The 27,323-nt window shown below is 48.5% G+C and overlaps 1 protein-coding gene and 1 pseudogene across 9 annotated transcripts in view; one reads left to right on the top strand and one right to left on the bottom strand.

Moving 5' to 3' along the window:
- The window catches only part of NAV1 (neuron navigator 1), a 238,976-nt gene that overhangs the window by 196,293 nt on the left and 15,360 nt on the right, over positions 1–27,323 (top strand). For 4 of the 9 annotated variants that reach the window (XM_027610109.2, XM_027610106.2, XM_027610107.2 and 1 more), the window contains exons 7-18: positions 11,073–11,211; positions 11,665–11,962; positions 13,022–13,715; positions 14,231–14,674; positions 15,274–15,315; positions 16,039–16,187; positions 18,072–18,323; positions 19,391–19,443; positions 20,222–20,245; positions 20,357–20,434; positions 23,592–23,675; positions 23,901–24,012. In XM_027610109.2, coding sequence (XP_027465910.1) covers positions 11,073–11,211; positions 11,665–11,962; positions 13,022–13,715; positions 14,231–14,674; positions 15,274–15,315; positions 16,039–16,187; positions 18,072–18,323; positions 19,391–19,443; positions 20,222–20,245; positions 20,357–20,434; positions 23,592–23,675; positions 23,901–24,012 — 2,369 coding nt within the window. The remainder of the gene's footprint in view (positions 1–11,072; positions 11,212–11,664; positions 11,963–13,021; positions 13,716–14,230; positions 14,675–15,273; positions 15,316–16,038; positions 16,188–18,071; positions 18,324–19,390; positions 19,444–20,221; positions 20,246–20,356; positions 20,435–23,591; positions 23,676–23,900; positions 24,013–27,323) is intronic. The other 5 variants (XM_027610113.2, XM_027610112.2, XM_027610114.2 and 2 more) reach the window with 4 other exon arrangements.
- On the bottom strand, positions 6,934–7,870 carry LOC118355993 (annotated as a pseudogene).

Here is a 27,323-nt window from a genome sequence, read left to right as displayed (position 1 = left end):
GATATCTTGGGAACTTCGGCTTGAGCAGAGTTCAGAATGTGTTCCCTTGCTCAGATGTACCAGACAAGGCTTAGGTCAGGAAAGGTTATCATTTCTGTCATTTGACTCCATTTCTTCCTGTTAGGTTTTCCTCCTATTGAGAGTCTAGAGGGGCCTCTGGGTGGCTCAGTCGTTGAGCGTCTGCCTTCGGCTCGGGTCATGATCCCGGGGTCCTGGGATCGAGCCTGCATCGGGCTCCCTGCTCCGCGGGAGGCCTGCTTCTCCCTCTCCCACTCCCCCTGCTTGTGTTCCCTCTCTCGCTGTGTCTCTCTCTGTCAAGTAAATAAAATCTAAAAAAAAAAAAAAAAGATTTTATTTATTTATTTGACAGAGACACAGCGAGAGAGGAAACACAAGCGGGGGGTGGGGGGGTGGGAGAGGGAGAAGCAGGCCTCCCGCCGAGCAGGGAGCCCGACGAGGGGCTCGATCCCAGGACCCCGGGATCATGATCCGAGCCGAAGGCAGACGCTCAACGACTGAGCCACCCAGGTGCCCCAATAAATAAAATCTTAAAAAAAAAAAAAGAGTTTAGACTCCACTACTACACTTCCGTAGCAGACAAGTGCTGAAGCACAGGCCAAACATGAACATAAACATATGTGATGTTGAACTGTATGAAAGTATCCATGTTTCACCATTTTTTACCTACAAAATGGATGATTTCATATGGTTTAACCTATTACATTTCATCCTAGAAGGCAAGAGTATTCTTGAGGTTATAAGCAAGGAAACCTCTATCTAAACTCTAACCTGGTTGCTGGTTTAGTCCAAGGAAGTTATGGAAATTTTTAGGATGAGAGCAAGCAGGTCATGATCTCATCATGGGTTATGGGATCCAGCCCCGTGTCAGGCTCTGCACTCACAGGCTCCACACTCATTGGGGAGTCTGCTTGAGATTCTCTTCCTCTCCCTCTGCCCCTCCCCCCACTTACTCTCTCCCTCCCTTTCTCTCTCTCTCTCTCTCTCTCTCTCAAACAAATAAATAAATCTTTAATGATAATAATAAAGATGAGAGCAAGTATCCAGAATGTATTCTGGTACTCTTTGAAATCAGCCTGTTCCATTTCTAGCCATAAAGTTAACCTCCCCAGGAGGACAGATTAATTTTGAGTCTCTTTATGTGTTTAACTCTATCTTGGACTAATCCTAGACCAAACTTTATGAACTCTTTTCCCTGTCCCCTTGAAGTACTAAGAGTAACTTCAGTTTCAGGGGCAGATGTCATGAAATACTCTTGGCTGCAGAACCATCCATTGACAGCATTATCTAAAGCACTTATATTCTCAAAATATTCCTTTTGTGTTGATCCATAGCCATCCTGGCTCTTAGGGAACCCAGAGCCAGGGCTGTCGCGTTTGCTAGCCTCCCACCCATCTTGACTGTCAGATTGCCATCAGATCTCAAGTCTAATCTACACTTTATCTTACCATTCGTCACTGTTTCCTATTTAACTGCCTGACCTAGGCCACTGTCCATCAACTCCAGCAAGTGAGACAGTATCAAGAGTTGTGGCTATTGATGACCTTTCTGCCTCTGCTCCATTTGACGTTTGTGTGTCTCATAGAATACAGTCCACCCTTGTTGGTACAGTGATGGGGACTGAAAAGCCTCCCAAGTCTAACTCTGGCTTCTTTTTATAAGTAGTTGGTGATTTAGTTCTCAGAAGTTGGGTACACTGTGGTCAAATAGCTTCCTGCTGTCTTGGAGCCTGTTTCCAGTTTAGATGGTAAAGCATTGCCCTTCTTTTCCTAGATGGGAGAGCAAGAAGTCCTAAGTATCTCCTTGGGATATATCTTAGGCTTCCAATTCCATAAACTCTGCCTGTGAGTAAAAATAATCACCCTGAAATCCCATTTCTTTCTTTTTTTTTTTTAAAGATTTTTATTTATTTGAGAGAGCGAGAATGAGAGAGAGAGAGAGCACATGAGAGGGGGGAGGGTCGGAGAGAGAAGCAGACTCCCCGCTGAGCGGGGAGCCCGATACGGGACTCGATCCCGGGACTCCAGGATCATGACCTGAGCCGAAGACAGTCGCTTAATCGACTGAGCCACCCAGGCGCCCTGAAATCCCATTTCTTAACACTAGCCTATTATAGATACTTCTCCACTTTCAGAGGGGAAAGTCAGCTTCTGTGTACAGAGCTCTTATCCATTAAGTGGTAAATAATCAGGAAAATTGTTAACTGACTCACCAGGCGTATATATTCTGGAGAAATAACGATTCAGTATTCAAGTCTGACTTTTAAGGACCATGCTGTGCTAGAGAAGCAATGAGGATTTTTTCCTATGTAGTCACAAGCTAGTCCACCCTTCCCGCTAGCTAGCCCACACCCTTGGCCCTCTGGCTGCCTGCAGGCTCCCTTGGCTATTCAAGTTCTGCGGAATGGCTGGACCTGAAGTATGGGGAGCAGACTGTGTGAAAGAAGTCTGGGAGGGGTGGCCAGTCCTAGCCAAGAGCTACGTTAGTGTTGGTGCTTTTCCCAGAGGGGAGGAGTGTTCCCTGCCCTGTGCATTGCCATGTGTCTGCACAGACACAAACAGAACAGTGTTCAGTTGAGCTGGCCTCCTCACAGTCCTTCTTTTCATCCTACAGAGGAGATGGGGTGCACCAAAGTATCTCTAAGACTGTGGTATCAGTGCTAGGAAGTGGGCAAGAGAACAGAAAGAGGAATCTGTTGCTATTCTTACAGCCCTAGATGGAAGGTTTGATGAATTAGCACTCCAGAAGCTGATTTAATTGAAAGGAATGGTATAGTGTCACAGTACAGGCACTCCCATCCAAATAAGAAGAATAAGCTGGATAAATAACAAACATAACTTAGAAAACAAACAATTGAATATCTAAGAATGCAAAGTATTCAAGTTGAACTAAATTCCAGAAGGGAACAAGCCCTTGCTAGGAGAGAAAAAAATGCATGGCCGCTTTCATTCTGGAGGCACAGCAGCAGGAGGAGAAAACCTACCGTAGGTGAGAATAAGGAGAAAGTAGCTCAGCTTCATATAAAACTTTTGAACGCTACATGTTGGCTGTATAAGGAAACTAAATCCCAGAGCAGATGTTGTACCCACCCACCCCTCATTCTTTCCCATGAGGACTTTGCTTAATACGCACAGTGGCAGCAAGTTGATAACGGAGGGCAGGGCAGAAAGATGAGAAAGACACCCTCCTCCCTACCCAGTGTACAGAGAGCATTCATTGAGTACCCAGCAGTAACACACCACAGAGAAATTTGAGAGCAAGGCAGGAGGATAGAAAAAGACCCCTTCAAAGCACAATGGCCCTTCACTGAGTATATAGAAGCAGCCCACCAAGAGTAAAGAGAACTCCACAGCGGCCCAAAAAGCTGGTGGCTGGGCTATAAAGTATAGAGAGAGATACCTGGAGTCTCACTATGGTCAGATCCCAAGCCCTACTGAGACAATCTTGATCCTACCCTCAAAACATTTGAAACCAGTGGTGCACCAACTTTAACCAAAGAGACAACAAAGCCCAGACCTAGCTCTGCTACAGATAAGACTGGCTCAGCTCTCAGTCCTAACAGCCTGAGAGAGGAAGGGGCGCGCCCTTTTCTAGGTACATGTATTGCCGTTCTTTGTTTACATACATCTGGCATATGATAAAAAGTTACAAGACTCATGAAGAGGCAGGAAATATAACTGAGAGAAAAAATAGTCAATAGAAGCAGACCTACAGATGACCCAGATGTTGGAATTAACAGACAACATTGTAAAATGCTTTCTATAAATATTTTTAAGGGTCTAGTAGAAAAGGTGGATTAGATTGAATAGATGGAGAATTTAAGCAGAGAACTGGAAGTTCTAAAAAAAAAAAAAACGTATATAAATTCCCTCTGAAACAAGGATTTCTTGGAAACAAACTACTAATCATTCTTAAAGAATATGTAAGAAGCAGTTCCAAAATCATAACCCCTTCCCTGAGTTTATGCATTGCTACATTCACAGAAAGCAGGAGTGCAAGCCTGCAGGTGTGTACAAGCCCACTATGGACAAGATGCAGTATGAGAGGTACAAAGATGAGTGAGACGCAGTCCTGCCCCTCAGGGAACACAGTCCAGTGTCCGTAAGAGAGAATGAGATTGCTTCTGGCAAGGAGGATCATGGGAAGCCTCATAGAAAACTTGGTTTGATCTGGGCATTGAAGAAAGGTAAGATTTCAAAATGCAGAGCTAGGGAGAAACCCATGGAGAGTAGGTAGGGTTTATGTACATTGTCGTCAAGTCCCCATAATATTGCCCAGACTCCAGAATCTTCAGCAGGACACAGATGATTGCACGGTGATGATAAGACAGGCCTGTACTTTCAAAAAGAAATTAGGTGAGACAGCTGGTCACCTAATAGGAATCCTAGAGGACATAACAATTTGGAGCAGGGTGGGACGAGGGAAAAGGAGATGAGCATTGCGTTTATCTGTATCCTAACATGGCAAAGTCATATTTCTGTGTTTTGTTGGAAAATTAAATCACTCCTTTCTCTGAATCCTCTTATGTATGTTGTCTAAACTTCATATATGGTATTCATTTCATGTATATGTCTTCTTCCACCCTTGGACTGTGAGCTTGTTCTGATAGTCACTCCTTTTAAATGCCCATACAACTGAGACTGTCGTGTCAATACCAGGAGCTCAGTGAATGTTTGCCAAGTTGAGATTTAATTTAACCCAAGGCAGAGTATATAGGACTTGAATTCAGTTGGTCTGCTATAACATCTGTGCTCTCAGTCACTACCCTATGTTAATGATGGCTCGTGGATAATCTTGACCAGCGGGCCTTAGAATTTTGATTTTATTATATCAGCAATGAGGAGCTAATGAAGGCTGGGTAAGTGCTACACTTATGGGTGATTAGGCTTCTGATTATATTCAGTGTGTGTGGGAAGGAGGGAGAATTTACAGACAGTGGGGTCGCTAAGAAGGCTTTTACTGTGGTTTGGGTGAGAGGACATTAGCTCTGAACCAGAGCAAAAGCAGGAGAAATAGAGAGGAAAAAAAGATTTGAGAGGCAAATGGTCACACAATCAGCGGACCTCTTGAGGGAGGGAAGAAAAGATAAAAGAGTTAAAGCCATACTGAAGTTATTGATAAAGTGACAGGGGGAACAAACTGATGCTTTTCAGGGAAACAGGAAATGAGAAGTTTGAGATTTGGAGGGAGGACTACAGGATATGAGGCGATCAGTAAACGAGAAAATGAATATCCTGCTGAGAAAAATCTTTAATTTACTGCTATAACCTGTTCCAGTACTTTAGAAATATCCCTTGACAAGAGTCATTTTCATCTTCTTGTTTATATCTGACTTAATCTCTCATATGTTTATTCCGACTTATTTTTCTCTTCTATTCCGAGGGTGGATGAAAATGGTAAGGTGTCATTATTCCTCTAACAGCCTTCCCAGAATGAACACTTTCACACCACGCAAAGTAAATGGTGCAAATGTATAAGAGAACATTTCTTTTTTGCATCAGTTGCCTGTTGGTGATGGTGGTCTGGATTTGTAAGCAGGTTGGATTATAAACGAGTACTGTAAGCAGGTTGGATTATAAACGAATATTTTACTAGAAAAACTTCTCTACGTTCTGTTTTTCTAGTAAATTTAGACCTAGCTTGTTGCTGCCCAACCCTCTTTTCTGCACCTGAGATCTATGTGAGAAACAAATTTAAAGAGAAATAGAAAGGAGATTGCAAAACCCAGCTTAGAGCAAGCGGAGAGAGATTATTTGTGCCAAATAACAGCTGCAGTAGCCCTCCCAAGCTCTGAGCCCTGCCCTCCTCTTTGTTTATTGTTTTGGTGCCATAATTATTTATTTATTTTTAAAGATTTTACTTATTTATATGAAAGAGAGAGAGAACGCACAAGCAGGGGAAGGGCAGAGGGAGAGGGAGAAGCAGACCCCCCACTGAGCAGGGAGCCCGATGTGGGGTTTGATTCCAGGACCTAGAGATCACGACCCAAGCCGAAGGCAGATGCTCAACCGACTGAGCCACCCAGGTACCCCTTGGTGCCATATTTTTTTTTTTAAACTTTTTATTTATTTATTCATGAGAGAGAGAGAGAGAGAGAGGCAGAGGGAGAAGCAGGCTCCCAAGGAGCAGGGAGCCCGATGCGGGACTCGATCCCAGGACCCTGGGATCATGACCTGAGCCGAAGGCAGATGCTTAACCATCTGAGCCACCCAGGCGCCCCTTGGTGCCATATTTAAGCTGCTTGTCTTTCTCCCTCTTATCTTGAATGGCCAGGCAGTTACTCTGTAGCAAGTCTGGCTCATTAGCTGATAGAGTCTGCAAACTCTTCTAAAGACTTTCTGTTGTTAGACCTTAGGCAGTCATGTTTCGGGAGGGAAAGTGTCCATCCAGCCTGTTTTCTCCCAGGGTCTTGATTTTTCAAAACATCATCTAGATGGTTTCTTCTGGCTCTTCCTGATTTGGTGACGGAACTCCAAAGTTAATGTGTCCTCTCCTCACTCTACTCAAAGTCTACCCATCAGAACGTCTACTCCAAAAGAGCGAGCTCTGTTAAGTGTCATTTATGGGGTCTTGCTGCTGGTAGCATTAGTTTAATATATTTCACTATTTCACAAGGGCAAAATGATCATAAAGGGTTTAGAGTTTCTTTCTTTTCTTTTCTTTTTTTCTTTCCTTTCCTTTCCTCTTCTTTTCTTTTCTTTTCTTTACTTTTCTTTTCTTTTCTTTTCTTTTCTTTTCTTTTCTTTTCTTTTCTTTTCTTTTCTTTTCTTTTCTTATTAATACATTATTTGTCTTCCCTCTGTCAAACCCAAAGCCAACCACTTTCCCCAGGCTGCCTGGGGAGGTACAGGAAAAGGAACGTGCGGAGCAGATAAGATACGGGAGAAAGACCTAAGGGTGGTGGAGATGGCTCCTTCACGTGGCAAAGAGGATGAGAAAGGCCACCATCAGGCAAAAGAGCTACAGGGCCTCCAAGAGGGCAATGCCCAGAATAGTGTAGGAGAACAACTGTTGCTTCAGAGAGGGGTTCTTGGCATAACCAATGATGAGGCTCCCAAACACAGTCCCAATTCCAGCCCCAGAGCCGGCTGCCCCTACCATGGCAGCCCCAGCCCCAGTGAACTTGGCTGCTGTGTGGATGTCCCTTGAAATGGTGCTGGTTCGGAAGCTGCAGGTGGGAATAAGTGAGGTCAGGGGACGAGGGGCTGCCGAGCTGCTGAGGCTGTCATCTGTCAGTGTCCCCTGTGGCTTTAGACGAACTTTGCACAGGGGACGACGGGCTGTGGCAGGAGAGGGTTCCCAGTGCAGAGAAGACAGAGAGGGGCGGGTTCTTTATTCCTTAAGTCTTAACACCCCAAGGACAAAGAATAGGAGAAGGAAGAAATAATAACCACAAAATTTGGGGAAGCCAGAAATCAGAATGGCACGTGTGAGCTGATTTAACCGACTTAAAGCTGAATCCTAAACCAGTAGTGAGGAAAGCTGCATAGCCCCTGTGTTTGCAGCCCAGAACCCTCAAAAAGCTTGGTAATTGGTGACACCAGGTACCCATAGTGGGGGAAGAGATGAAACTAAAAACAGGAGGATTGGTTTAAAATTTATATAAGAAATACTTAGACTCTGAGATCCTCTCCTTTGCTACTTCCCAAAAGGCAACTCTAGTCAGGAGTTTGGAAGATTCATCTCTAGAAAATCTGACCCCCCCCAAGAGAAAAAACTCAAATGAATAAGTCTAATCACATCTCCCTATACTGAAACCATAATTGATAAGTCCCACCAATGTACACAAAGCTTCTAAATAACCTATAACAGGTGTTCTAGTCTTACCTATGCGCAAACAGCCAAGGATCATCCGACAATTAAGAAGGGTCCGTCACCTGAAAGCCTCACCAATACAAACAGACAAAAGCTACTTGGAACCAGAAACTGTATGAAGAGATTTTAAACCTGCCCCTCTGAATAAATGAGTGAATGAATATCTTTGAGAGTTAAGAGATTGCATCCTTAAAAGAAAGAACAATATACTGTTTTTAAAGTACCCTTAAAATTTTAAATATGATAGCAGAAATGAAAATTTAATGGAGGCAACTGAAGGTAAAATTGAGGCCACTGCCCCAAAAGTAGAGTTAAAAAACAATATATGTAATGTTGGACAATAAGAAAGACGATCAGAGCATCAGCCTCAAAATCTATCATCTGAATAATAGACATTCTAGAAGAGAGAACTGAAAAATGGGGAGGAGAAAGTCATCAAAGGAATAATGCATGAAAATTTCTATGTGAAAAAGGCCCAGGAAGGTATCCAACTCAATGGATAAGAATCAGCCCACACCAAGGCATATCATTAATGATACTTCAGAACACCAGGGAAGATGCTAAAACTTTCCAGAGAGAAAGAAACAGGTTACATGTTAAGGACAAGGAATCAGAATGGCAACAGTAGAGGCCAAACAATGGAGCAATGCCTTTAAATTCTGAGAGGAGATTACTTTCAGTTTAGACTTCTATGGCTAGACAAAATTTCACATGTAAAAACAGAATAAAGACATTTTATAATGTGTCAGATCTTACCAAGTTTGCTTCCCAAGCATCTTTTTTCAGAAACCTCCTTGAAGAGGTACTTCACTAAAACAAGAAAGTAAACCAACAAAGAGGAAGACTGAGGTTCTAACTTAAGAGCCTGGGAAAGAGACCCAAGATGATAAGGTGTGGGCCCATGATGTCAGCTATTCGGCAGATCCAGAGAGCAAATAGCTAGAACACAGAAGAATGGGGATCTTCTCGAAGGAGGCACAAGAAACTATTAACAGTGGTTACTTTAAAAATAAGAGTGGGAGAACAGAAAGGGGGCATTTTTTTTTCCCTTTATAATTTCATGTAATGTTTGAGTCTTGACTATAGCATCCATTATTTCCTAATATTTGTCTTAAAGAAGGAAAATATGCTCCCTCCACTATAGCATCTCCAGTGGACATGCTTAACCCTTGGGTAATGACAACAGAATTTTCCTTTTGTCCAGAATCTGCAAAGGAATTTTCCTAGGAAATCTTTAAATCCTCTAGCCAACCTTGCCCAAGAATTTTAGGCTGATACTCTCTCACTTTAGGAATTGGGACCCAGGAACGTCTTTTGGGCAAAGAGGACCGAAACCCTCTCTGAGACGATGCACTCCCCTCCTTTATTTTGCTATTAGGCTTTCCATAAATGTAGGGCAAAGTTGGTTTCTTTTAGACTGGTGGACTGCAGCAGCCCTTCTTTTTTTATTTTTTTTTTGCAAGAGCCCGTCCATAAAACTTTTCTCCATTCCAAGACCTTCATTACCAATAATTAATCTCAGATGGAAGGTTCAGTGCTACAGGCTTCCTCTGTCTTTGACCCAAAAGAACATGTTGTGAATAGTTTGTTTGTTTGCTCGCCAGAGATCTTATCTTGACCCAGAAGAGCTGATCGGATCATAAAGCCAGAATTGATCTTTCCTCCTCAGTCTGCTTTCCCTACAAAATGGGGGCTCTGGTATCTTAGCCCAAGATAAATGCGGGATTAATATATGTCATGGGTGGAGGAAAAAAGAGGTTGCTTGTTTTAATAAGGGCTGTATTTCTTAGTAATAAAATTGAAATCACACTGTAGTGTGTTCTAATCCCCATGCTTTCTTTGCTCTTTCTCAATGTATTTGGATTAATCACTCCAGAGCAACCAAGCCAAATGTCCAAACCACCCACTTTCCTATTCCCAGCAAATAAATTAAAGGGAGGCCAGCTGAAATCTGGGCCAAGAACTTAGATGGCTTGTATGTCTGACTTTTGTTCCATGATCTGACACTCAAAATAAATCTAAAAGGAAAAATTTTCCAGATACCAGCTAATTCACAAAAAACATCTTTAGCCTCTTAATCCCTCACACACGCAAAGCCGATAAACAAACCTGTGAACACAGATGCAAGGATTTAGAGAATGATTCCTACAGGCACAAACAAATGCTCTCATATTGCAGTCTTCCTGAAGTCCGTGTTGAGTTTTGGGCTCTAAAATTTGAGTGAAATCTGAAGGACTTTTTCAGGTCCAGAAGGAAGTAATAGAAACAGTGGAAGGTGTAGAACACAGGACCTTTGAAAAAAGGTTCTAGGAAACAGATTTTGAACTCAGAAAATAATGTGAAGAAGAAACTTGCGAACAGCCAATAAGGAGAGAACAAAAGGAAGTTGGTATCAAGGCAGAGGAGGCTATTTAGGTCCGATGGTAAGAATTAACTTTCTAACTGCAAAAGTTGTTAAACACAAAAAAAGATGAACATCCAAGGGAATGTTGTAGAGTCCGAGCTCCACAGAGATGGAGGCTGTCTTAATTTCACTTAGTATATGGACTAGGGTTCTTTATAGTAAGACTTGCATATACAGATGCTCAACAACAGTCTCTCCCAGATACCACAAATCTGATAGTCCAAGCAATTGGCGGAAAAAGGAAACTATTCAGCACAAATTTGGCGCTTATGCTTGGCCACAGCACCTTACGTGTGGTTCATTTATCAGCAGAGCGGTACATGCTGCTTGGAAGCAAAGCCTGATCCCGGGGTCAGCAAATTGTATAAGCAGGGGAGCAATGAGAAACGACAGGTCTTAGGGGTCCTAGAAAAGATAAATCTTTTCCTGGCCCTTGTTACCAGGTATGGAAAATTTTGAAAAAGAGAGGGAAAATACCCGGAGAACACATCCAGAAATGAACAAAGACATGGTAACTGTAAGGATGGAGACCATCGATCGGGAGAGGAAATTGTTTAATTAGATCGATCCAAGAATTACCTTGTCTTTACAGTATCCCTTTCTGTTGAGGAGATGTAATGTTTTCCTTTGCCAGATAAAGACAGATTTTCTTCCTTTTATACAAGAACACCACCAAGTTATACTTCAAGTTACTGGCAAACCCGGGACTAACCTTCAAGCTTTCTCCTCCTGGCCAGTCTATAGGCTGGAATAGCCATTCTTCCATGCATATGACAGTTTTATGCCTTGTCTTGACTTCTGTTCTAACTGCTAACTTTTCTCTCCTGTCCTACAGCTGGGATGAGAGCAGCTCCATCAGCAGTGGGCTCAGTGATGCCTCGGACAACCTCAGCTCAGAAGAGTTCAATGCCAGTTCCTCCCTCAACTCCCTCCCAACGACGCCCACTGCTTCTCGCAGGAACTCTACAGTAGCGGTACGTGAGTTTACAAACACCCAGGCCACCCTCTCATGATGAACCACGGGGCAGATGGGTTTGCACATGCACCCCCCCCACTCCGTGGGACTAGTTCCCATGTGCCTTTGGCCAGGTCCTTTTAGAGGTGGCCCAAAGAAACCTGAGGCTACCAACCAGTCACCTAAGACATTAGCTGTTGCCTTCGGAGCCCCTGTATTTAGTGTCCCCGCTGACTTGGAGTGATGCTTGTAAGAGTTATTCCAGCCAGAGAAGCGAAAAAAAAAAAAAAAGCCCTGAGATAACATAGTCTGTCTTTTCTCCGGCCCCTTAGAGATGTAGGTAGAAACCCTGGGTTGACATAATACTCGGGAAAGAGCAGGGCCACCCAGCCACCAAAACCAATCCCCTCCACCTCCTTTTTCCCATCCCCAGGTGAGCATCCCACTCTGCTTTTTCTCTTCCTTCCTTCAGCTCCGCACAGACTCAGAGAAGCGCTCACTGGCCGAAAGTGGGCTGAGCTGGTTTAGTGAGTCAGAGGAGAAGGCCCCCAAAAAACTGGAGTACGACAGCGGTAGCCTGAAGATGGAACCCGGGACTTCGAAGTGGCGGAGAGAGCGGCCCGAGAGCTGTGATGATTCATCCAAGGTTGGAGAACTGAAAAAGCCTGTGAGCCTGGGACACCCCGGTTCCCTGAAGAAGGGCAAGACCCCGCCAGTGGCTGTCACGTCCCCCATCACTCACACCGCCCAGAGTGCCCTCAAAGTCGCAGGTGAGGCTGGAGTGAAGGCAGGGACGAGGGCAAAGACGTGTTTCTTGGGTTGTTCCTCTTCTTAACGGTCCTTAGCCCGCAAGATGATGGCAGACATTGGCAGAGTGCTTTAATATGTATGGTCTGGTCTTCACAACAGTCCTGTGAGTTAGGGATGATGGGTGTTACTATCTCCACTTGACACCTGTAGAAATAACAACACAAAGGGTTTCAGTGGCAGGGCCAAAATCATACAGCTCAGAAGAGGTAGTGGAGGGAGCGTGTTACGTTCAGAGACTAGTTGGACCAGCCCTCAAACATTTCCCAAGACAATTGGCTGGTGTGCTTGTCTTCACAAGGTACTTGCTTCACCTCCCAAGGAGGTCCCAAGAAAACATTAAATCAGAATTGTATTGCTCCCAAAGTTGGCCCCTTGGGTAACTTCTCACCTTCGTCCACATTTCCCTCCAATCTCTACTTACCAGGAGGTATGGCCATACTCTGTCTGCATCTCCTCCTTTTTTCCCTTCCTTGACCAGTTGTTCGATGCACTTCTTTCTTAATAACCTTTGTGGTTGCCTCTGCCATTTGAACCAAATGGAATATCCTGCCCTAGAAGGAGAAAATAACAAAAAGCAAAACGAACAAAACCCCGAGGCCACGCCTCCCCGGTCTCCTTCCTCTGGCAAGAAATGTCATCTGCTTACGTAGTACCCACTTACATGTGTTGAGGCCTCGAAATTCTAAAGCACGTTGACAATGTTTCCTTCTCCCATGGAGGGGAAGAAAAGGATTTGCCGGGATACTGCCAAGATATTGGTCAGTTTTGGCTACTCTTTTTTTTTTTTTTTTTAAGATTTTATTTATTTATTTGACAGAGAGACACAGCGAGAGAGGGAACACAAGCAGGGGGAGTGGGAGAGGGAGAAGCAGGCTTCCCACAGAGCAGGGAGCCCGATGCGGGGCTTGATCCCAGGACCCAGGGGGTCATGACCCGAGCCGAAGGCAGACGCTTAACGACTGAGCCACCCAGGTGCCCCAGTTTCGGCTACTCTTACGTCCTTTCCTGCCCTCTTGCAGGCAAACCTGAAGGCAAAGCTGCCGACAAGGGCAAACTTGCCGTGAAGAACACGGGGCTGCAGCGCTCCTCTTCGGACGCCGGCCGGGACCGCCTGAGCGATGCCAAGAAGCCTCCCTCCGGCATTGCTCGCCCCTCCGCTTCGGGGTCTTTTGGCTACAAGAAGCCGCCGCCCGCCACAGGCACAGCCACCGTCATGCAGACCGGTGGTTCAGCCACTCTCAGCAAGATCCAGAAGTCCTCAGGCATCCCTGTCAAGCCCGTGAATGGACGCAAGACTAGCCTAGATGTGTCCAACAGTGCAGAGCCCGGATTCCTGGCTCCTGGCGCCCGTTCCAACATCCAGTACCGAAGCCTGCCCCGGCCAGCCAAGTCTAGCTCTATGAGCGTGACCGGCGGCCGGGGCGGACCTCGCCCTGTCAGCAGCAGTATTGACCCCAGCCTCCTCAGCACGAAGCAGGGGGGTCTTACCCCCTCCCGACTAAAGGAACCTTCCAAGGTGGCCAGTGGGCGGACCACTCCAGCCCCTGTCAATCAGACGGATCGGGAAAAGGAGAAAGCCAAAGCCAAGGCAGTGGCCTTGGACTCGGACAACATCTCCCTGAAGAGCATTGGCTCCCCAGAGAGTACTCCTAAGAACCAAGCCAGCCACCCCCCTGCCACCAAGTTGGCGGAGCTGCCACCAACCCCTCTCAGGTACCCAAACTGGGCAGCTTCTTCCTTGTCTGTCTGCTCTCTCTTTTCCATATCCGTGTACTCCTGAGACTGAGCGAGGCATGGCCTAGCCACCGTTGGCCTCTGGGCCTTTGCACAGCTCCCCCCCCCACCCACTCCCCTATATGCCAAGTTCCTTCTCCCTCTTTCAAAACTCACCTCATTTATTCTATTCCCCGATCAGCCCTTAACCTGTCTTCAGCGCTTGTCCTAGTGGTTGTACTATTGTCTACTGACACACGTGTACCCATTTGTGTGTAAATCCGCGGGGTCTCCCACGTGCATGTGCCTTCCCCCTCACTAAGACTTGAAGGACCCCGAGTCAGATAGCAGATTTCCTTCCAGCGTATTTCACAGCAGCATTGGGATAATAAGCCTCTGCGCTTAAACAGCCAGACACGGGGAAACAAGACTAAGAGTACTCTGAGATCCAATCTGCCTCGCGCTTCTGGAACTCTGTGGTTCTAAATACTTCATTTAATTTTCACTTCCCTCAGGGCCACAGCTAAGAGCTTTGTCAAGCCACCCTCACTAGCCAACCTAGACAAGGTCAACTCCAACAGTCTGGATCTGCCATCATCGAGTGATGCCCACGCTTCCAAGGTCCCAGATCTGCATCCCACAAGCTCAGCAAGCGGGAGCCCTCTTCCTTCTTGCTTCACCCCCAGTCCAGCACCCATTCTCAATATTAACTCAGCCAGCTTCTCCCAGGGCCTGGAGCTAATGAGTGGTTTCAGTGTCCCCAAAGAGACCCGCATGTACCCCAAACTCTCAGGCCTGCACAGGAGCATGGAGTCCCTCCAGATGCCAATGAGCCTGCCCAGTGCCTTCCCCAGCAGTACTCCTGGCCCCACCCCACCTGCCCCCGCTGCCGCACCCCCAGAGGAAGAGGCAGAAGAGCTGGCCTGGAGCGGAAGCCCCAGAACTGGGCAGTTGGACAGGTGGGTGGAGAGAGACACAGCTGAGCCTGGGTCCGTCCCTGTGCTTCTGGCCCCTTTCACCGTCAGTAACACGGTCCCATATTTGATTGTCATATTGTGACTTTGAACATTTTTTTCACCCTCGTTAAGTAATTTCATTTGCTTCACAACAGCTCCGTGAGATAAGTAGGAGTTTTAAATTACTGTGTTTATACATTATTATTATCATCATCATTATCACCGTGACGTTTTACGGTGGGGGCACCGGTACACAGACATTAAACGGCTTACCCGAGATTCCATAATTAGTTTCACGTGTCATCCAAAGCGTTTGCTTTTGAGGCCAGACTGGTTTCTATTATATCACACCCTAATAGGACCTTTTAAGTAGCTGGCCACGTCCTGATTCCCAAACAGAGAAAAACACTCAGCATTTCGAGTGACCCTCTCAAGCTGTAAGCCCAGAGGCGGGTGGCAAAGATCTTCCTATTTTGTTTATAGAGATAAAGGGGCCCACAGTTTGATGTCCTGTGTTAGGTGTTGTGTCCCGCAAACCAATGATCCCAAACTCGAGTTTCTAAGATGGACTCACATGCTTCTCTTTTTCTTTTTCTACGCAGTAATCAGCGGGATCGGAACACTCTTCCCAAGAAAGGGCTCAGGTAACCCCTTCAATGTGTTTGCCCTTCCCTGTATCTGGGTTCCCTGGTCGGTATAAAAATCTGTACCTTGACCTGTCCTGAGTCCCAGTCATGAATTCAGTGTCCCCTTTAGCTGAGTTACTTGCCTGCGGTTCCTGTGTATATACCACCCAGCGCCCTACCCAGGCTTACTGTGATGTGTGAGTCAGCTTTATGGCCAGTGTTCTTCCTTGGTGACAGAGGAGAAACAAGTCGGCACGTGGGAATCCTCACCCACCTGCCCCGGCCGGTGCTAGCCCAATCCTGACCAAACGCCCTCCCTGTAATTTTCCTCAAAGTCAGCGGGAGGACAGGCTGCCTCGGGGGTCACTCCAGTGGGCAAGAGCAGGACACCCCAGTGATCACTGAGTTCTTCGTCGAGGTGAAGATCTCCTGCAATTGGGAAGCCCACAGAGGGAGCCGCAAAGCTCTGCCCTGAGCTTCCGGGTAGAGGCTCTCATGCCCCCTCTGTCATTTCCGTCCCCGCCTCATGATAGCCCGTAGAGATACCTGCTGGTCCTTCGGGACTCTCTTGATGGTGTGGGAGAAGATGCTGAGTCAGCACGTGTCTTGTTCCCTCTTCAGGCAGTTCTGTCCGCTCCCCCCCCTTTTCTCCTTGTCCTGCGTTGAGAACCTCCACACCCGCCAGACCTCTGATAGCACTTTGTAGCTGCTCAGACTGAGTCCTTCTGCTATGTCCTGCAGGTACCAGCTTCAGTCCCAGGAGGAGACCAAGGAGAGGCGACACTCTCATACCATTGGTGGGCTGCCCGAGTCCGACGACCAGTCAGAGCTGCCTTCCCCCCCTGCACTCTCCATGTCCTTGAGCGCAAAGGGCCAGCTTACCAACATAGGTCAGTGTTTCCGGTCACTCGCTGCGGCACGGGATGAGGCAGGGCTCACCCTGCCGGGTGAGGCAAGGCAGCTGGACTTTAGGTTCCATCTCCTCTATGACTCCCGCTATCTTGTGCCCCTTCGTGGTGCCTCAGTGTATCCGTCCAAACTCAGATTGAGGGCAAAGTGCTCCAAGATCCTCAACTGAAAAGTCGCCCTCGGGCACCAGCTGTAAGCTGTAGGGTGCTTGGAGCACCGGGGAGTCTGAATGATGGAGTGGGAGAGCCATCAAGCAAGGCCTGGAGATCAGACCAGTGCAGGGAGCAGGCAGTCCTTTCCAGAAAGGAGCCGCCAGCCACGCCCAGGGCAGCAATACTAGACGGCCATGGCTGGGATGGTCCAGAGGAAGGAGGGAACCGTTGATTGCAGACTTTGGACTCTGCCTACAAACCCAGAAAAGTGCGGTTCCCCGGCGGCTGTGGCTGGGCCAGGACCAGCCTAGCGCCGAAGGCAGCGCTGCTGAAGACACGTGCTGGCCTGAGGAGAAAGGCTGGTGAGGGAAGCTGGAAGAGACGGCGGATTCAGAGGCAGGGAGGGGAGGGAGCTCAAGGTGGAGGCCTGGCCCCGGGGAGCACCAGGCCGTGATGGGCCCAGTGGGAACCCCTTTAGGATAGAGCCTGGGACAGGCCTGTGGTTTGCTGTGTCTTTCTAGATCCACCTCCTCGTTCAGCTGAGTGAAGCAACGCAGTAAGGGAACGCGAGGACCTGTAACAGGCTGTGGGACGGCTGTGGGGCATTTGAGGAAAAACGGAATCAGGATCGTTTTGCCTAGAGAAGGGAGGGATTCGTAAGGAAAGGTCATCTGGTCGCTGAAGGGCCGTTAGGTGGAGGACGGGGCCAGCTTGCTCTCCATCTGCACTGAGGACCAAACAAGAGGAAATGCACTGATGCTGCAGGATGAAGGGGCTGGGCTAAACCATGATCACCTTACGTATTCGGAAGGGCCAAGGGAGGTGTAAAATCGTCTTCTGCGCAGGTCCTTATGGAGGGACTAGACATCCGCCTATCTTTGGAGGCAAAAGAATAGGCAAGGGGAGCTCCGTGTGGCTGTGAACCCCCCTGGGAGGCTGTAACCCCAGCAGGGGGAGGGGCGGAGGGGAGCAGGTGCTGCAGATCAGCCGGGATTCAGCAGAGCCCAACTTCAAAGCAGATTCTGACACTCTCACCTGCTCCATCCGTCTGACCTTCCAGCCAGGGGAATGCTGGGCAGAGAGGGCTGTGTTTCTTGCTGCGTCAGGACCGACCAGTGGCCTAGAATGACACCCTTGTGGGGAGAGTCTCAGTCCCTCCCGTAGTGCCGAGCCCGTCTGAGCCCAGAGCCCGGCCCCCTTCTCTAGCTGCCTCTTCGTCATCATTCAGATCTGAGTCTTGGTCTGAATTCTTAGTCCTCGCAGGCTGCCAGTTGTATTCTACGGAACCACAACGTCCCATTTCATTGGCACATTCAAGTGATGTGAAGGTTTCGGAAAAGCTGCCAGGCCCCCAGCCTGACCTTCAAAAGCGACAGTTCCCCGGGCAGGCAGGGCTGAGGGAAGGTCTTTGAAAATAGGAAGCGCTATTCCCCCTTTATTCCCCACAGCAGGGTCCTTCTCCATTAGGGCTTGATCTCCCTGGGAGCGACCCCACCCCTAACCACCAGCTGCCTGCACACTCCCCCGCCCCCCTCCCCCTTCCTCTCCTGCCCCCTCCCCCTCACCATTTGCCTCCCGTGCTCCTGGTGCTCCATTCCCCAAGGGACCCGGAGAGCTGATGACCCTGCCTCTTCTCCTGCCCTCCCCTTCCCTCGCCTGCCCCCCTCCCCCTCACCATTTGCCTCCCGTGCTCCTGGTGCTCCATTCCCCAAGGGACCCGGAGAGCTGATGACCCTGCCTCTTCTCCTGCCCTCCCCCTCCCTCTCCTGTCCCCCCTCCCCTCTGTCCTTCTAGTGAGTCCCACTGCGGCCACCACGCCAAGAATCACCCGCTCCAACAGCATCCCCACCCACGAGGCGGCCTTCGAGCTGTACAGCGGCTCCCAAATGGGGAGCACCCTGTCCCTGGCCGAGAGACCCAAGGGAATGATTCGGTCAGGATCCTTCCGAGACCCCACGGACGATGGTGAGACTTCATGCCAGCGCGGTTCACGCTCATCCCAGCTCTGCTGGGGCCCCTCCCCCACCACCGCCGCCACTGCCACCACCACACACACGTATATGATTCACAGAACATCAAGTCGGGGCCATTTCAGTTCTTCCCATCCCTTTGAAGGGGCTAGGGGCCCAGAAACCTTTGGGTGGCACCGTCTGGCACTGGGGCTTTGGGATGGAGCATCCGCCATCGGGGCCGGGGGAGGGAAGCGGAGCGTGGAAGGCTTACATGGTACCCCTCGGAGTGCTCCCGAAACTGTTAGCTCCTCCCCTCCTCGTTGCAGCAGCGGCTTCTCCTTCCCCCCAGTCTCTCAGCAGATGTGGAAAGGTCCAGGGATGTAAGGGCGGCTCTTAAACCCTGGGAAAGAATTAGGCATCTCATTCCTCTTTCAAGAATGTTCCAAAGGTTAGCTTCAGGGAGGGCCCTATGGTTGTCCGTCGTGACGTGTGTTCATGGCCAGAGCCTGGAAGACCGCCGGAGAGCAGACCTCCTGCCGTTTTCAGGCCGCTCCGCCTGGAGGCATCCTTGCAGGGGCGCTGTGGTTCTCTCGGTGGGGCTAGGGAAGCATCAGAACGAGAATTTTACACTTCAGTCTGTTGGCCTCCTGCATGGTCCCCGGAGCTGAGGAGAGGAGACTCGGGCCGAATCGCAGGATTTGTTCTGAGCAGCTCTGATGGGAAACTGCCCTCTTCCGCAGCTCAAGTACTTTCCCGCCTGTCCACAAACACCTCCTTCCCCTCTCCCTGAACCCTCGTGCCCCGCGGAGCAGGAGCAGGCTGAGCGAGGGCCCGCCATCCCCAGGCTGCCCGAGAACGTAGACTGAAGGAGGAGGCTAGCTCTGCTCAGGACCTTGCCTCCTCAGCAGACACCTGCCTGCGCGGGGCTGTCGTGCTACCAGTTGGGTCCCCTGTGGTGTTCTTCCTGTTTGCTCCAGATGCCCTCCAGAATCAGAATCCAAACTCCTGCCTTCGGGCTCTGCCCAGGAACCCCTTGTCCCTGGAACCCTCTGTTAACTCTGTGTTCTGCTTCTCTTTCAGTTCATGGCTCAGTGCTGTCCCTGGCCTCCAGTGCCTCCTCCACTTACTCCTCAGTAAGAGCGTTACTTCTCTTCCTCCCTCATCCCCTCTTGCCTGCCGTTGCACTCCTCCCCAGAACCTGGGTTGGTTGGGGAACTGGGTTGGGGAGGGGGACTGCTACCTGTTCATGATGCCTTGTGGATCTGGGGTGGGGGCGGGGGAAGCTGCCTAGCTTGGAGCACTCGGTTGAGTGCATCAGTTCCTCAGTAGTCTTTCTGGCCTTACCACCGATTTCCTGAGCAAACTCTGGTGCCCTTTGGTTCCCCTCCTTTGAAAAATCGATAATCCCCTTGTGATAGAGCCCATTCTGTGCCAGGGTAAGTGGGAAGCATTCATGGCAAAGTAGGCTAGGTAGGCTTAGGTTTATGGGACTCCAGCATCCTAATAGTGTACCGCATTTACCAAGTGTTCCCTGCAGGGGACTGGGCACCCTGCGTTTGGCCGTTAGGTGTAACTTGGTTCTCAGATTTTTTTGCCCCCGGTTTTTTACTCCTTCAAGTTTGCGGCAGTAAGGATTAGTCTTCAGATCAACTGGAGTTCCATTTCCTAGCCTTCTTGGCAATGACAAAGTTGGCTAGAGACGAGCTCCAGAGAAATCTTTTATTGGAACCCAAGGGTAGGGTCTCAGCCCATCTTGTGAGGGACCAGGGCGGCCAAGACGCTGAGTTTCAGCCTCTCCGTACCTCCAAGTCACGCTTCTTCCAAGCTCTCCGCCCTGCCACTGGGGCCTGGCTTGCTCACCTCCGTAGTAACTACCTCCTTCTCTCTTTCTCTCCTGTGCTCCTTCTTCAGGCTGAGGAGAGGATGCAATCCGAGGTAGGGTGTGAAGCCTTTGTCTCTGCTTGTTAACACCACTGCACCCCATTCTGCTTCCAGATCTCCTACTTCTGCTGCTGCCATAAGTGTGTATTTCTCTCCCCTTCACAGCAAATCCGGAAGCTTCGTAGGGAACTGGAATCATCCCAGGAAAAAGTGGCCACCCTGACGTCTCAACTTTCTGCCAATGTGAGTGCCATAAAGTCGGGGAAGACCCAGGCAGTTACTTTGGCCGTAAGTCAGATAAGTTCAGCCAAAGGAGGAGAATTCTCTCGTAAGGTATCCCCTGGGCTTAGATTCCAAGGGAGCGGGTCCTGTTCACAGCTTTATGACAGAGGACTGGGAAACTGGCCTTCACTGAGTCTCGATTTTTATAGAGAACTGTTTTTGCCCCCACCCTAATGAATAGGTATGGATGAGTTCACGCCCCGTGGTCTTTGAACTCCTTAGAGAAAGCGAGGAGGATTATCAGTGGTTCTGCATGGACGTGGGAACAACCTTGCCATTGGCCATGGACACAAGTAGTCATGTATTAGAGAGCCCTTAGAACTCTTTGCTGCTGCCCTGGGGTATGTTCCTGTCTTTGTTCAGGCCACAGAACTGGGCGGGCACAGAACTGGCTATGAACATTCTGCCTGACGAGTGTGACACGACTTAGAAACACACTCTCGTTCCGGGCCAGCTGCCTCCCTCACAGCTGCCTTTCTGTAGCCATCTCCTTGGGCAGGTGGCAGAAATTACCTGAGCTCTAGGTTGGGAGCCAGGATTCTTTGTTTCTGCCCTCAACCTGCCGTCAGTCCATCCCAGTAGAATGAGTTTCTTTCTTTCTGTAGACCTTGGCTTTTCGACCCTGTGGGATGGGGGGGAAATGAGGCTGCCTCCTCTCACTAGGCTGTGGTAGTTTCTCCCCTGTGACCAAGTTGCAAACGGAGAACATAAGAGCCATTTTCCCCCAAAGCTGTAAACAACAGCTGAGCCGGATTTGCAGGAGCCTTCCAAGTGTTCACACAAAAGTGACCATGTCTACAGTTTCTGCCGGACTTTCTGGGTTTTCTCTCATCCCTTCCTCTCTGGGGAACCCAGCTGTCAGGCCTGGGGGTCTTCCCTTGGGATCAGGGAGAAGACTCTTCACCAAGATTTTGCATGTTTCCATCCTATTTCAACAGCAGTTCCCTCACCACGCTGGTTATTCTCTATTTCTCTTTTCCCAAACCCTCCACTCATAAGTTGTACACTCACCAGTTTGTCGGAAGCCCATATCACCCACCGTCTTCCACTCTTGGGGACCCATAAAAATTATAATATAAGCAAGCACCATCTCTCCCCTCCCTTGTGCCCCACCCACCACGGCTGGTGGCCTGGGTCACGTCCTGCACACCCCAGGAAATTCACATCTGGGAGAGGCACCAGGTGGGCGGAGAGCATTAGTGCGTCTGATTCATTTACACTGAGTCTGTCAGCCATCATGCTGTCAAGGATGGGTGAGAGCCAAGAAAATGAATTTAGAAGGTGATTTTTCTTTGAACAGGAAGTTCCCTTTGGCTAAGAGAGAACAAACCAAACAGCCAGACAAGATGGGTTCTGAATTTTAGAGGCAGAGTCCCGCTGAGGGTCAGAGCCCTGCCCTCAAGCAGGAGATGTGATGCCAGAACTCTCCAGGATCCCCTGATTGCTGACAGAGCTTTGGTCACGTTCTGTGGAACTTCCCAGCTGCCCACGCGGAGGACACATCCCAGACAGGGAGGGGCCGCAAGCCGTTTCACCTCTCCAGAGAGCCAGCCTCTGTCTGGCACCACTGCTCAGCCCTGAGGTCTTACAGGCACCCTGGTGAGGCTGAGGGTTAGGGAAGGTTCAGAGGAGGGAGAGGATGTGTAGAAGACAGGAAGAACGCCCATCCAGAGCAGAGGGAGCCCCCGGTGAGAAGGGGAGCTAACCGTTGTTGGGGTCCCTCATGAAGAGATGTCCAGGGACTCCAAGCAGGCTGTTTACACACCTATACAGGGATGTAGGGAAGTGAACAAGAGACACCCCAAGGCCAAGAAAACAGGAGTTCCCTGTACAGTGGGTGAAAGTCAACGGCTCGGGGTCATGACATGTGTCTGCCAAGGAGAGCCCAGGCTTGACAGGTTCATAGTGCATGCACGTGGACAAGGCGGCTCACATTGGCCCAGACCGGTTGCCACCAGCCACTGTCAAATGATAGTAGCTTCCAGGCATGTTTCAAGGGCAGAGGCTGAAAACTAGAGTTGGCCCAACCGAAAGAGAGAATCAGGGGCCCACAGAAAGCAGTGACAAGCGTCATAGACCTACGTCCTCGAGCTCTGTAGGAAAGGTCTGCCCAAAATATGCCTGTCGCTTCTTGCTAGAGTCACTGACTTGCTCAGATACCCTCCAGTGACGGCTGTTTCTCCATCCCCTCATGTTCCCCTTTCTGGCCCCATGCTTTGTTCCCTTCACCTTCCCTGTACATCTTGCTGCCAGGTGAACAGCTTAGAGTGCTAGCCCGGCTCCAAGTTGCCTCAGCTCCACCCTCCCCCACCGGCCTCCTCCTCATGAATCACACGTGACATCTAGTGGCCAAACTTTGGAACGCCCCTGAAGTTTTCCTGAGCTGTTTCTCTCCAGCCCTGCAAAGACAGCGGGGAGAAACCAGGAACTAGGAAAAGCGGGATGGAGTTAAGAACAGAGGGTGCTTGAAAGCAGTGGTGGAGGGCGCCTGGGTGGCTCAGTCGTTAAGCGTCTGACTTCGGCTCAGGTCACGATCCTGGGGTCCTGGGATCCAGCCCCGCATCGGGCTCTCTGCTCGGTGGGAGGCCTGCTTCTCCCTCTCCTACTCCCCCTGTTTGGGTTCCCTCTCTCACTGTCTCTCTCTGTCAAATAAACAAAATCTTAAAAAAAAAAAAAAAGCAGTGGTGGAGAGAGGCACCAAATGGTTTCTACTGGGAGGTGACTTGGCCCCATGGGGGCCAGCCTGTCAGAAAATGGAGGCATTAGGTCAAGATAATAAGAATGACCCAGAGAGTATGGCCCTCCTGAAGAGCAGAGGGACAGTCCCACCTCTGGTAATGATAGGTACCCGATCCCAAGAGTCCAAGAGCCTCCAAAAGCCTGCCTTGCCTTAATGCTGTCAGGAAGCTGGTCCCCGCCAGAAGATCTCTTCAGGCCAGAAAGATGTCTGATTCTACCTTCTCTGCTCAGGGAAATCGATATTCAAAAATCACCAAGAGGGTTGTTGGCATTGGTCAGTGCTATGACACAGAAAATCACCTCAAACTACCTCCCATCGCAGGCTTTTCTTTTCCCAAGCCTCAGGCAACTTAGGCACCTCCTTCTGTGTTTATTTCAGGCTAATCTAGTGGCAGCTTTCGAGCAGAGCCTGGTGAATATGACATCCCGCCTCCGACACCTGGCAGAGACAGCAGAGGAGAAGGTAGGAGAGCTGCGAGTTCTCCTCACGCACAGACCAGGGCTAACCTCCTCCCCTCTCTTCTGAGCACCGGTTTCTCCCTCCGTCCCATCACCCTGAATCCTCCCCTCGGAGAATTCCCTGCCTTCTCTATCAAGTCTGGAAGAATTCCAGTGCCTAGCCCACTGCCTGGCGCAGAGTAGGGGCTCCCAGTCCCAACTAATGACACGATGGTCATGCCTCTCTTAGGACACTGAGCTGCTGGATTTACGAGAAACTATAGACTTCCTGAAGAAAAAGAACTCTGAAGCACAGGCCGTCATTCAGGGAGCCCTTAATGCCTCAGAAACCACCCCCAAAGGTAAGAAATCTGACCACAGATTGAAGGAGAACAGGAATGGGGTTACTGGAGATTTTTATCTATGCCTGTAATATGCCAAGTCCCATATCAGAGTTTTAGAATGTGAGGGCACTTTGATGCCCTTCAGTATGATGCTCTGGAGTGGTCAGGGCCAGGGGCATGACCCTGCCATCTCTGGGGATGAGGGAGAGTAGAGCAGACCTGTCATCCCCATGGGTCCTCCCCTGAACCTCGAGGGCAGAGCTCAAGAGTTGTCAAAGGCCATCAATAAAACAGCACTTTATTCTTAAAAAAAAAAAAAAAAAAACTAACTAAAGGTATTCCTACCATTTGATCCAGCAGTCTCACTCCTTGGTATTTACCCAGAGGAGTTAAAATTTTATGTCTTCAGAAAAACTTGGATGTTTATAGCAGCTTCATTCATCATCGCCAAAACTTAGAAGCAACCGAGACGTCCTTCAGTAGGTGAATGGATGAACAAACTGTGCTATGGCCAGTCAAGGAAATACTATTCAGCATTAAAAGAAATGAGCTATCAAGCTATGACAAGATATCGAGCAGGCTCAAATGTACATTACTAAGTGGAAAAAGCCAATGAGAAAAGGCTACATGTTGTATGATTCTAACTATATGACATTCTGGAAAAGATAAGGCTAAGGAGACTCTAAAAGGCTCAAGGCTGAGTTGGGGGCGGTGAATAGGCAGAGCACAGAGGATTTTTAGGGCAGCAAAAGTATTCTGTATGATACCATAATGGTAAATACCTGTTATTACACATTTGTTCAAAGCCATCGGATGTCTGTAACACCAAGAGCAAACCCTAATGTCAGCTATGGGCTCTGGCTGATAATCATGCGTCGGGGCAGATTCATCAGTTGTAACACATGCTCCCCTCTGATGGGGGATGCTGATAGTGGGGGAGACTATGCATGTTGGGGGGACAGGGGGATATGGGAACCCTCTGTACCTTCCTTTGAATTTTTGCTGTGAACCTAAAACTACTCTACAAAATAAAGTCTAAAAAATCAGCACTTCACATTTTTGCGCGCACACACACACACACACACACACACACACACACACACACACACACACAGACATATCATCTTATTTGATCCTCATATCAGTTCTCCAAGGGGGTGCAATCTATTATTCAAATGAGGCAAATATCACGGTGGTTACGTGGGGCTCAAATGACAAGTTAGCCTTAGCATTTAACAGCCAAACAGTCAAGCTTTGCTAGAGAAGGTCGAGATGAGTAGTGGTCTGATGCCCCCAAGCCCTGCAATCTCTGATTCGAGGCAGGCTCTCTGGGTAGTTGGATGGTCCTCTAACTTGTCTTGTAGTCTGTTTCCCTTTTTATTCCACTAGCAGTGATCCCCAACCTCTGTCACTGTTCTCCAGCCCCTTCTTCCACCACTGACCTGCCTCACCCTGAACATAGACTCTGCCTCCTCCTTAAATAAGAAAATTTTCAAGTAAGAACTCCATTGACTTCCCTGCTCCATCAATTTATATTCATCCGATCCTTACTTATTTTTCTCGCGTTTCGTTGGAAGGGGCTGTCCTTTCTGGCCAAGAGGGATCCCTTGTCTAATGCTTTGGGATGCTCCCTCTAGCATTGATACCCATTGCGCACACGTGCATGTGCACATGTACACACACACACACACATCTACATCTTTGACCTCTTATTCTCCATGCACTCCTTCCCTTCTGCTTATAATGCTGCTAAAGGCTCTTTTATCTTTAAAGAAGATGAAAGATGTATCTGCTATATCCTTTCTAATTACAGTCTTATCTCTTTCCTTCCTTCACAAACTTGCCTTCCGCTTCCCTTACCCACCTGACCCCACCATAATTTGCTTTCCTTCCTTCACAGACTTACCTTCCGCTTCCTTTACCTGCCTAACCCCACCATAATTTGCTTCAATTACTATCACCTTTACCAGAAGACCCATGTGAGCATTCACCATGGTGCCAGGCATTTGGTAGGGGCTCAAAAAAACCTCTCCTAAACACACACACACACACACACACACACACACACACACACACACACACACACACACACACACAGAGGCAGTATCCCAAGATTTCCAAGATTTGGCCCTGTTTTGGCCTTCTTTCTTCATTAAATTCTCCCCATAGCTTCTGAGTCATCACTCCCATCTTGGCCTTGTCCTACCGTCTCTGACTCCTTCACAGAGCCCATTCCTTCCTTCCACTTCGTCTTCAGGGACTGGGCTCCCAGGGCACCAGCCACAGCTTTTTGTTTGGTTTGTTTTGGGAGAGTGAGAGAGAGAGCCAAGCAAGCGCAAGTGAGGGGAGGGACAGCAGGAGAGGGAGAGAGGGAATCTTAAGCAGGTTCCACATTCAGCCCGGAGCCCAGTGCGGGGCTTGATCCCACAACCTTGAGATCATGACCTGAGCCAAAATCAAGAGTCAGACGCTTAACTGACTTGAGCCACCCAGGCACCCCTGGGTCAAGGTCTTCTTTAAGATAGAAGGCAAAGGGTAGCATGCCTTTCCATTTATTTATTCTTTAATTTCTTTCGGTGGTATTTTGCTGTTTTCAGTATATAAGTCTTGCATTTCCTTTGTTAAATTTGTTTTTGATACTGTAAATAGAACTGTTTTTCTTAATTTCCTTTTTAGGTTATTCATTACTGGTATATGAAAATACAATGGATTTTTTTTATATATCGATCTTGTGTCCTGCAAACTTGCTGAGTTTATTAGCTCAATAAGTTTTACAACCGCCTCTTAATATGTATCTCTGTCTTCCTAACCTGTATCCCCATCCTGAATTTTGTACCTCTATTTCCAAATACTTTTGGACATCCCCACTTAGATCACCTGATAGATATCTCTAACTCAACATGTCCAGCATTAAAAGGCAGTCCCTCCACCTCCCTTACAAATACACAAACCAACACTTTCCCTTCTGCAGTTTGGCCCATTTCAGATATCATCTGCCTGGTCACCCAAACCACTAATATAAGAGCCGTCTTTTATGTCTCACTGGTTTGCCATATAAAGCCATTGAGTTATATATATAATTCAGATAGATAGATAGATACTCAATTCTCTCTCTGTTCTGACTTATCATTACCCTGGCTCTGGTTTTCATCACTCTTCTCCTGGATTATTACAATAATTTCCTAACTAGTCTTGCATTGTTACAGTCTTTCCTTCATGCACCACCCCCCCAGCGTAATCCAATCATGTCAGTTGAGATCAGAAATCATTCCAATTTGAGTATGGACTAGATATTAATTTAAAAGAATTACTGCTCATTTTCTTAGGTG

Source organism: Zalophus californianus, chromosome 10, assembly GCF_009762305.2.
Source record: "Zalophus californianus isolate mZalCal1 chromosome 10, mZalCal1.pri.v2, whole genome shotgun sequence".
Taxonomy (NCBI): Eukaryota; Metazoa; Chordata; class Mammalia; order Carnivora; family Otariidae; genus Zalophus; species Zalophus californianus.
Note: the sequence above shows the minus strand (reverse complement) of the source record. Positions and strands in the feature narration are given on the sequence as shown.